This window comes from Trachurus trachurus (genome assembly GCF_905171665.1).
Source record: "Trachurus trachurus genome assembly, chromosome: 16".
In the NCBI taxonomy this organism is placed as follows: domain Eukaryota; kingdom Metazoa; phylum Chordata; class Actinopteri; order Carangiformes; family Carangidae; genus Trachurus; species Trachurus trachurus.
Window position 1 is genome coordinate 12,508,818 of NC_139902.1, and position 11,316 is coordinate 12,520,133.

At 43.8% G+C, this 11,316-nt stretch overlaps 1 protein-coding gene across 1 annotated transcript in view; it reads left to right on the forward strand.

The window, feature by feature from the left end:
* The window catches only part of adamtsl4 (ADAMTS-like 4), a 34,921-nt gene extending 26,987 nt beyond the window's left edge, over nucleotides 1–7,934 (forward strand). Inside the window, exons 7-17 of the mRNA XM_083990183.1 lie at nucleotides 133–337; nucleotides 772–956; nucleotides 2,013–2,160; nucleotides 2,916–3,206; nucleotides 3,388–3,517; nucleotides 4,284–4,488; nucleotides 5,169–5,342; nucleotides 5,428–5,607; nucleotides 5,840–6,019; nucleotides 6,135–6,282; nucleotides 6,379–7,934. Coding sequence (XP_083846309.1) covers nucleotides 133–337; nucleotides 772–956; nucleotides 2,013–2,160; nucleotides 2,916–3,206; nucleotides 3,388–3,517; nucleotides 4,284–4,488; nucleotides 5,169–5,342; nucleotides 5,428–5,607; nucleotides 5,840–6,019; nucleotides 6,135–6,282; nucleotides 6,379–6,509 — 1,977 coding nt within the window. The 3' untranslated portion in view covers nucleotides 6,510–7,934. The remainder of the gene's footprint in view (nucleotides 1–132; nucleotides 338–771; nucleotides 957–2,012; nucleotides 2,161–2,915; nucleotides 3,207–3,387; nucleotides 3,518–4,283; nucleotides 4,489–5,168; nucleotides 5,343–5,427; nucleotides 5,608–5,839; nucleotides 6,020–6,134; nucleotides 6,283–6,378) is intronic.
* The last annotated feature ends 3,382 nt before the right edge of the window (nucleotides 7,935–11,316 follow it).

The following is an 11,316-nucleotide window of genomic DNA, read 5'->3' on the forward strand; positions in this document are numbered from 1 at the left end:
TGAAATGTCAACAAGACTGGAATAGCTATTCTCTGCTGTGTCCCCAACTCTCCCTTGTTTCTCTACCCCACTTTTCTCCCCCACTGTCTCGCCCATCACTCACACCTTCTCTCGTTCTTCTCCTGACGCCAGACCGAGGGCTGTGATGGGATACTGGGCTCCGGCTCCGTGATAGACAAGTGCGGAGTGTGTGGTGGGCGGGACACCTCCTGTCGAAAGGTGACGGGAAGCTTCCATAATGTCACGGTTCCCCTTGGCTACCACAAAATCCTGGACATCCCACCTGGAGCTACATTCATTAACATCACGGAGAGACGAGCAAGCCCTAACTACTTGGGTAGGATGTCATGCACACTCGCACACAAAAGCAGTTTAAGATTACTGTTTGCAGCTCTTGTAAAAGTGAGACGTTGGCGAGGAAACTGCAGATCTTGGAATGAGACTTGGCCCACGAGCGTGTGCGATGGTTAAGACTGTAAATTTCGTGGCCTTGCAGACTCGGGGCAGATAAAGCTCGTATTGTTAGAGCCCAAAAGGAGCCAGTGAAGTGTGTACGTGTGAGTGTTTGTCTTGCCAGCCCCCTGTTTGGTAATGAGACAGCCCTCCCAAGTCTGTGTTTGTCAGTCTCAGTGTGTGTTTGAGTGTTGTTTACGGGGGGTTTCCTAAGAATTCAACACTGTGTTGACTAGACAAGGTCAAAATAAGTAAAGAGCACTTAAAGCACGATCTTCTCCTCCTCTCTGACCTTCTAACCCCCAATAACTTCTCCAGCCATGAGGAGCGGCACGGGGGCTTCAGTGGTGAATGGGCGTTGGGCCGTGGACCCCCCAGGGGACTACCCGGCAGGGGGGACTACCTTCACCTACACACGACCTAGAGCACAGGCAGAGGGGGAGGAGGAGATAGGAGAGTCCCTCAAGGCCCCAGGACCCACCACCACACAGCTACAGCTATATGTAAGTACTGGAACACAGGAAGAATTTGTTTTAACGCTGTAAGTAAACATGAACCAGGACATGACAAAATGAAGTTAATGATAAGAATCATACAGAGACATACATGTGCACACAGACTATTTCGCATCGTTGTATGCCTCCAGGCTACGCTCTCCTGCTCTGTGTCAAGATCCCCCAAGATAGTCAGCATTATTTTAGCGTTATTGTGGGATAAAGACAGCTACGCTAATGCTTCGCCTGAGCCACATAAGACTATCCATGGCTTAATAATAACAGCTCTAACCCCAGGCTAAGATCTTATTAAAGAAGAGGAGTCATGTGCAGCTTTACATCCAGTAGGTACAGACCAGGAGGGGGGTAAAAACAGCAAGCACCCACCAAAGTTGGAGTTTGATCTCCTCTGGAGTCACGTACATTTTTAGGGCTTAGTGGGATATAGAAATAAGACTGAAGCTCTGTAACCATGCCAGCGGCACAGTGAGGCTGTAATGCCCATTACACGTTGGAAAATAAATTGTTGGGTGGATTAAAATAGAAAGACAAGACTGCTATCTGTAGATCAGAGCCGCTGCAGGGAAATCTAATATCGAGGTGTCCTGTAGCCTTGGTGTGAAGACACTCACCATGACCTGCAATGTGTGGCCAGGAGCATATATATACCATATATACGTATATATATATAACGAATAGCAAAATAAAAACTTTTCAGAAAGAAAGTGCAGTCTTTAGGTAGTGCTATGTCTCTTTTATAAAAATGGTTTATCCTCTAAACTTGAGACTCCTGCTGATGAAGTTCAGATGACCTCTACCATGTTAAGTCTTGTAGATGGGCTGCAGGGTTTCATAGTAAGAGGAACATACGACAGGCATACTCCCCTCTGAGGCACCCAGAGCATGACACTGAATTCCTGTAGCTCATCCTGACCTCTGCTCACCCCCGTGAGGAAAAGGGAGAAGTACATTTGTCTTCGGGGATGAGTTACGTTGTTTTAGGGTGGTTTCTTGTCACTGGCTACTTTTCACATGTAGTTTTCTGTCTCTCCTCCCTCCGTGCAGATCATTTTCCACAAGGAGAACCCGGGCATCGACTATGAGTTTTACATCCCCGTGGAGAAGAAGGAGGGAGAGAGGGAGAAACTGATGGAGAGAGAGACGGTCAGAGAGAGGCCGAGGGAGAGAGAGCCGGCGAGGTCGCCCCTCCGCAGTAAGTCCGTCGCACCTCTGTTTGGCAAACATTTCACTGTTTGCTGTTCCATACAGTAGCATCGACATAGACATTCAGAAAGTATTCAGACCCTTTGACACTTGGAATTCAGATCACGAGGCTTCAAAAACAAAGTGGGAAGAACTGGAGGCGCCTGAGCTAAATGTAAAGTACCACAACATAGGGTCTACTCAGGGTCTATTCATGAATTTGCAGTAATTTAATTCTGTTTTTGCTATTGCCATTATGGTGTGGGTTTGTCTGGGGGGTGGATTTAAGGTTGCAACATAACAACATGTGGAAAAATTGCAGGGTGGCAGAGTTGAACCCTGAATCAAATTCAAAGATTTCTCCATTCATTCTTTCCAAATTACTCAAGGAAACTTCATCTCATATCCTTGGAGAATGATTGATGTGTTTATGGATGAGGATGGGTGTGGTTGTGAGCCAAGTGGGAGGGATTTCTGTATAGTGTTTGCGTGTTTGTGTATGACCTAGATGGGAGGCTATCTGGTCCACATGTTCACTGTCATGAGACCCTGACCTCATCATGACATCATTAGCCTCTGAGTCACTGCCGTCCTCCTTTTCTTAGTAGTTCAACTTATGTGTTTTGCCTCTTTCTTCTCACTTTATCACTCTTTGCTCCTCCCCCTCCTTATCTCTGTTTCCCAATCTCTGCCTCTCTCTCCCACCTTCCCTGCCCTCTTTAATTTGTCTTTGTGTCCATCTATTTTTTTCTTCTTCTCTCCCAGGTCCTCTCACAGTGTCGGTCGAAAACCCTCCTCCTGCTCCTTTCCCTGGTTCGGTCTCCTCTTTCCCCTCCTCCTCGTCCTCCTCATCCTCGTCGGCCTCCTCTGCTTCCTCTTCTGTATTTTCTCCCCCGTCCCAAGACCGATGGGCACCTGACAGGTTGCGCCCTCGAGGAGCTGCACCCAACAGAAACGCTCGGATCCCCCCTCGCACTGACCTGCCCCCAGACACTCAGCCGCCATTCGTTTGGAGAAGAGGCGAACTCACAGAGTGCTCTGCTTCCTGTGGCAAAGGTCAGATTCTGATAGGACGCAGACACCGTCATACATGTGTCACTGTAAAATTAATTGCCCTGTACACACCGAACGAACGCGCTTCTTAATATGACGTGATGTCTCCCTCCTGTGGTTGATGGCTGCAAATATGAGAGCATGGAGATAAACCCCCTGTCAACCTGTCCTTATGTCTCCACAGGTTTTCAGTACAGAGTGATTCTGTGTATAGACCGTCATACAGATGAGGAGGTGCCAGAGAGGAAGTGTGACTCTGCAGCAAAACCTGTACCAGAGGAGGAGCCTTGTAACACACACCCGTGCCCGCCATTGTGAGCTTATACACAATTTATCTTCCAGAGATGCAAATTATACAGACCTTGGGTTTCTGTTTTTATCTGCCAAAAAAAAAAAGTCTGTTTTTTCATAGCTGAGGATTAGCAAAAAACACAAAAACACCTTGTTTAGAATATTTTTCTAAGGCTTTTTCCTACAACAAGTTACATTTTTCTTGACTCTAGTGCAGCATCTTGTTTTTAGTCCGTTTTGTTTGAGCATTGGTTCCTGGAAAAGTTCATAAAACAAGTTGATTTCTAAATCTGGAGATTGTGTTTTGGAAAGCACGAGTCACTGCCCATTTGTCTAGACCGACTTTAGTTTGTGGCTTGTTAAAACTGAGAATAATGCTGACTGCAATGAGTTGATGAAAGTCTCAAGACAAACTGATTATCATTGTCAGTTTATTATGTCATATTAGATTATTATGATTCGAAACCATTGGCCAGCATGTCAAAATGCCAAAATGTCAAATTTTAAACACCAGTAGTTACGTCCGGATAACACTGGATATATCATTGTTATTGTATACATGAGCCACATGTAATATGTGTCATTTGTAAAGGACTAAAATACGCTAAAACACCATAGTGGTCGTAGTGGTTCCTTTAAACAAACAGTAAATATCTGCTGTCTCAAAATATGGATAAAAACTGTATTTTTTTTAACAAACAAACAATACATGTGACCTCGTGTGATTTTCCAGTAACATTTACCTTTAACTGGTCACTCTCTCGGTCTCCTTTACCATCTGTGTGATAGCTGGGAGGCCAGTTCATGGTCAGAGTGCAGCGTGTCCTGTGGCCCCGGAGTGCAGCAGAGGCAGCTCCAGTGCAGGCAGAGTTTTGGGAACCGATCCACCATGGTCCACCCTCAGCGCTGTGCACACCTCACCCCACCAGACTCCACACAGGCCTGTCAACTCAGTGTCTGCTCCCACTGGGAGGTCGGCTCGGACTGGAGCTCGGTAGGTCTGCAACTCTAGCACATGACTGGGAACCGCGTCTGCTTATATGTCAGTCGACGTGGTAACAAGAGGCCTGTATCTCAGTATCTGTTTATATAACACAGACAGAAAAAGAGAGAGTGGGTGTGGTCTGGTTAAAATAAGCATGGTGAGTGGTTTCTATCATAAATTTTGAAATGCCTTCATGAGATCAGCCTACAAATATGTGATTACTTTTAAAGTCAGAGACCACTGCAAACTGTGCCATGGGCCCGGTTGCAACATTTTTAATGTTTCAGCTATTTTTTTCTAGTTTTGGGAGTATTTAACTATCATAATTAAATAGTTATCAATCATAAGAAAATAAAACACTCTGTATTTGTTAAGGCAAACTGCCTTAGGATAGTTATTATAGATATAGTCTTAATTAGTTTTTTTTAGTTCAAGTATTCATATTTAATTTAGTACTTAGTATCCAATTAAACGTATATCTATATCCATGTATTAATGTGCTTCATGTGTTTTGTCTTATCTTGTGTTTCTGATTTTACACCCACTTGGTATAAACAAAGTGATTAAATGATTAATAATCAACCATCAAGCTTTTTTCTCTAGATTGCAGTGGAAATGTAAATGATTTTGTGCCCTCTCCTTCATCTGTTTCTTCTTGTTCTTGTTTTTCTCCCCTCTGTCTATCACAGTGCTCAGTGGACTGTGGATTAGGGAGGAGGACAAGGAGTGTGCGTTGCGTGAGTGATCAAGGCAGCGTGGTGAACGACAAGGAGTGCAACTCCAGGCTCCGTCCACAGGGGACTGAGGAGTGCAATATGGGACCTTGTGTAACCAACTGGTACTTCACCAACTGGTCCAACAATGTGAGTAACATACACGGATACAAAAGAACGCACACAGCACTTCACAGTAATCCTCAACACGATCTTCCACTTTGTGTCCCCTCAGTGTTTGGCGCAGTGCGGTCCTGGGGTGCAGAGGAGGGAGGTGGTGTGTCTGACTCGAGGAGGGGTCAGAGAGGGGAAAGGAGTAGGGGAATGTGTTGGGGACAAACCTGCAGAGATGAAGGCCTGTAACGGGGGTCCCTGTGTCCCAACAGCCATGTGGTACAGCAGCCCCTGGTCCCAGGTAGGAAGAAGGAAATAAGGAAGGAAGGAAATCCAGAGACTGTATTTGTTTGTGTTTTGTCAAATGTTGCTGCTTGTATAGACGTTCTATGAGTTTGATGCCTGGTATGCCAGGAATTTAAACTTTCCCTCTTAAATTTACCATTTATCTTCCTATCATCTTTTTCATCACCTACCATCTTATTCAATTCCCATTATTTTGAAATAACAGTAGGCTTTTGTTCTTTTTCCAGTGCAACGTCCGATGTGGAAATGGAACTCAGCGACGAGACATCATTTGTGTCCAGAAGATGGGAAATGATTTTACTCTTGTACCAGCCAGTGAGTGTGCACATCTGGACAAGCCTGCTGCGGTCCAGGAGTGTGAGATGGGAGAGTGTCAGCCACAGTGGTTCACGACAGAGTGGAGCGCAGTAAGAGACAAGGGGACATGCATGCTGGAGTGGGAATAACATGGTTGGCATTTTGTATGCTAAATTAAAACATATTATGATGTTATTAAATTAACTCTCTCTTTTTTTCCCTCAGTGCTCACGTTCTTGTGGGAAAGGCTTACAGATGAGGGAGGCGCGGTGTCTAACACCAGACAAAAAACACAGCCACGATTGTGATTCCAACACCAAACCTGAACAGGAGCAAATCTGCAACACAATACCCTGCAGTCCACAAGTTGCAGGTTTGTGTGTGTGTGTGTGTGTTGATGTGACAGTGCATTCATGTGTATCTTGGCTATTCTCCCAACCAGCATCTCTCTTCTCCTCTTTCATCATAGATGAGAACTGCCGGGACAGACGCCACAACTGTGTGATGGTGGTGCAGGCCAGGCTGTGCGTCTACCACTACTATAAGACGGCCTGTTGTGCCTCGTGTACCCAGAGTGCACAGCGCGCAAAGAGGCACTGACCTGCCGAGCTCAAACAGCCCCTGTGTGCGAGAATGATGTCAAAAGGGCTGATTACCCCTCAAATGACGAGTCTGTAGAAATGGACAGCCCAGGGTAGATATGTGATGGCATGATGTTCAGAAAACATTCAGCTTTTTTCTCCTGAGTCTTCAGGTAAAACACTGTGAAAGCAGCCGGTTCCTCTCACTAGTTCTCTGTATGTAGTTTTACTTTGTCTCCTTGAGCCACATATTCCACTGAGCTTGCTTCTATTTTCTTTGTGCATGAGCTTTAACAGGTTCATAATGTGTCACACAGGGCTGAGTGATGCCTCTGCTGTGATTTCCGCTCTTGAAGGCTCCTTTGGCTGAGAGATGATAATGGTCCCCACTGAGGACACAGCTGTGGTTCAACAGTGAATTTAGCCTCTGTTAAGATTCCTCCTAATCTACAGGATCGTGAGAGAGATTTAGCCAGACATGCATACCACTAATTATGTGCTGAACAAATAATTACCATGTGTGGTAGGTTAAGTGTTTATACTGTAGTTCTATGTGTGCTGAAGATCTACTGGAATAGATCGACTGTTATTCTGTATGCAGCAGATGTCCCCCGCTGAGCTACAGTGGCTACCCCCCACCCCCCACCCCACCTCTGCCCCAACTGACCTAGAAGGATTTCAATTACATGTTGTATGTTTTTTTTTTTTTCTGTTTGCCAAAAATATTTCCTCAAGTGTCCTCTTATTGTTCAGTTCAGTATCTGGACAGACGAACCAAAGGAGTGGGGGTAACCATGGCAGTAAGTGACCAAATAAATTATATCAGAGCAGGAAGACAGAGGCGAGAGGCTTCCTGAACAAGAAGGATATTAGACAGAGATGGTAATCGAGCAGAGACACAGACTCTGCACAGGCCTTTAACGTATTCATGTGTTAAAATCCACCTTTGGTATAAAGGTGTAAAGACTCATATTTTGCAGTTATGATTTTACTAAAATAAAGACAGTGCTGCTCAATAAGTTAATTAAGAAATTTAAGTGAAATTATCAAGTGACAATATGATGACGGTGGTTGGTTGTATAATTCTCTTCCTTTCAACAAATCACCTGGAAATACTGAAGCCATTAATTTACGATTCTGCCTCTGGAGATGCTCTGGTTTGCCGACAACGTCTCTGACACTCCAGCCTAAGTCCAGGTGTTCCTGCTGAAGAGTTAAATCTTGGCTCACAATAATATGAAGCATTTAACAAAAAGGCTCAGTAATTGTCTGAAACATGGGCACTGTAATTAGTGAATTGTGCATTTGTTAGGGAATGTTTAGGGAATAGCGCTCATTCATGACATTGTCTGAAAACAAACTACGGTGCATATATTCATACCTAATGAAGGAACATGTCACTCAGTGCAATATTATTTTGAATATTTTCAACAGCAGTAGAGCTTCGTAACAAAGAAAAATATAGTTATAAGGCTGGTTGGTTAAATTCAATTCATTGTTAGTTTGGTGTTTTTAATGGGATTTGTTGACACCAGGAAAAACAGAGTGTCTCCTTTAACCATGACCTTGGTGACGCACAGGTTTGGCGATGTAAAATGAGTCACTCCTGACTGACCTAATTTTCCAATTTCATGATCGCACAGTGCAGTGACAAAAAAACACATCTTAATGTCCTCCTTGTTTCCTCGCCTCATCTCAATACATCCTTTCCGTCAGAGGATCAACCTGTCCTATGAGAATAGGTGAAGCTAGAATTAAGAAAACCTCATGAAGACTGGGAAAGCTGCTTTCTTACAGCAGTCTTTTATTAAATTGAGTTATGCAGTTAATACAACCATTCTGCTTTGAACTGAAAGTAAATATTTTGCATATTGAAGTGGCAACCTCTGTATATGTGTGTAAGTACTCCATGCTTTTCTCTTTCTCTTATCCTGACTCTTTTTTACTGAGCTCCCTTTTTTCCTTTTCCTACCTTTCCCACCAACAAGCATTTACTCACACTCTGCCCACTCAGAGGTAAGGAGGAGTCTGTATATTTGTCAGATATGTTTTAATGTCTATAATTTCTTTTGAACATAGTCGGTGCTTATATTTTATAACTGAGTAGAGTTATCAGAAGTGTTGTTGTAGACTGCATTTATTCACATCTAATTGTCATATAACGATTGTATTTTGCCTTTGAAAAGTACACATGAATTGTGGGTGTTTGTGATATGGACGTGTGTGTGCATGTGAGCCTGCGTGTGCGTATGGTTGTGTCTCTTGTGATCATGGCTTTGAATGTGTCATTCTTGTCTCTAATCCCTCGTAGTAAAAATTACATTTTATATAAAAAACAAAAAAAGGATAGTAATTTATCTATTATCTAAAGAACATGTAATTTATTTTCTGTTTTAAGAGGCTGTAGCATTTTTGTTTTGTTACCACCAGAGTTTATGAGATTGTTATTATTGATACATGGACGGATTTTTTTTTTATCATGCAAAAACAAAAAACTGTGTGGAAAAATCATTAAATAAAAAAAACCTTCATTTTAAATAAAACTGAAACGACAGAGACATTAAGATTCCTGATTCATGGGTTTTGTTTTTTGTCCAGTGAATGTGGTTGATATAGATAGTTTCCTCCAAATGATGGCGCCATTGAGTCTCATAAAGAAATTACCAGGTTCAGTTGTCCTCAGAAATCAATTTCCTACAGGGTAAATGCCTGTTTTTGGTGCTACATCTCTATTGAGACTAGTTATATTGTTGTTGTATTTACCTTTAATTAACAATTTTACAAAGAGATGAGGAAAATTGCAAGAAAAAAAAACTCAGTATTCACACAGTCATTTTACCACATTCCTGTGTAGAAGAGAATGGGATCTGACAAACATTAAATAACCGATAAACACTCGTTAAACAATCACATTCCTCATGAAGCCTCTAATGTTTAAACATACAATACAAAGACCATGAATAAATTTATAATGGAGATTATTTCAAGTCCACACTGGATAATGTGGAATAAAAACGGTCAGATAAAAAAGGTCAGATCTCTTAATGCCTGAGGTGTAAATGTATAGGGTGGCCTGGAGGAGTACGAGTATGACAAGAAGGGCCCAGTGTAAAACAAAGTTAAGGATTTGAAAGTTTAAATGGCATAGCAACTTTGTTAACTGTACAGTCAAGTATATTAGGCCTGTGGCAAGGCACAGTGGAGAACGCTGGTCATGAGCCTACTCCCCATACACAATAGTAGGCCCACCTTGAATCTAATGGCCAAATTCATGACATCTGGGCCTTTAGTAGCCAAGGCTCTGCCAGATGATGCTGTTTCTAGAAAACTGGGTTTTTTTCCACATGCATTGTCTGTAGCTATGATGACAGGCCCACACACAAATGATTGAATCTTGAAGATGCAAAGTCTTTGTAATCTGTTACTGTTGCTTTTAAATGAAATTGAACATTCAAAGTAGCCTGTAAGGAGGGGAAGGAATGGGCCTATGTGCAGTGTCGACAGGAAAACCGAGTCACATAGAGTTAAAGTTTAAGTCCCCCTTCAGCAACCGAGGTCTTGCATGTGCGTGTTGAGTCTCCTCCATCGTGCAGGGAGGCTCAACAGCCCCGTTGTCGTGCTGCCTCACACACCGCTCACATCCGCTGGGCGCAGCGGGCATTGCGTGCCACTTCTCGCGGTGCCGGGTTTGTAAGAAGCCCCTGGTGGGGTGATATACGTGCAAGTTTGTGTGTATGAGTGTGTGGGTGGGGGTGTGGGTGGGGGTGGGGGTGGGGGTTAGGGTGTATGTATGGTGGATGAATGTGGCGGGGGATGCTCGTTCAAAGAGGGCACGAGGCAAAGCAGGCAGATGGTGACCTTTTGGAGTAGATTACCATGAACCCTATGACTCTCTCTTTCCACCCTGTTTCCTACGAAGACCCTCATCACGCACCTTACATGAAAAAAAAAAAAAAAGATGGTGTGATTTTGCTGTTTAGCAAAGGAAGTAGCCTGTTTAGCCCCCAATGTCGACCGGTTTTTCCAAAGTAGGCCAACTCCAACCCGGAGCTATCTCGCCTTCCCTCTCTGTCACACATTTTTTACTCTGTGTGGGTGTGAGCGTGTTTTCTGGATCGGGCGTGAACAGCTGTAGTAGTCGTGACTGCGTGCACGACGTCGGCGGCGCGCGTTCGGATTCACTTCGTCAAGTCAAGAATCGTTTCAGCACCAAGGCCAGGGCTCGCGGCTAGAACAATAGGCGGCTCCGCGCACGGTGTCGTCTAGGCAACGTCTGTAAAGTTCCTCCCACAAACCGTAGCTCAAGCAAATCGATTAAAAAACAAAAATAAAATAAATTGCCTACGAAAATGCACATGGTGGATTTAAGACACCGCACATAGACGCTTCGACTTTAACGAGTGTAGCTTTAAAGGTAAAATGAGTGAATGAGACTCGATATTGTGTTTTTTTCGTGTGAGTGCGGAGAAGAAAATGATTGACGGTCCCTGGGTGTTACGTCACAGGCTAGCAACCACTTTGGTGCGAGGAGGGGGAGGGGGAGAAAGAGAGTAGGGGAGATACCGGTAAAAGACGTGAAAAGCCATCCAGCCGTTGAACGGGTGAGACACCGAGAGACAACAGAAAATTGCAAGAATAAGAAGCGACAAAAACCCCCACCATTAATCGTCGGAAGAGCAACGGCGACGCCGAAATAGGCTGTTAGCGAGAGTACAAGCAAGTTTAAACAGTTCGGAGTTACCCGAAATTTAAGCTGGTTAGCCTGTTATCACTTTGACATTTTTTTAAAGGCATTAACAGTGGACTTTCGTTAAAGTGATAACCAG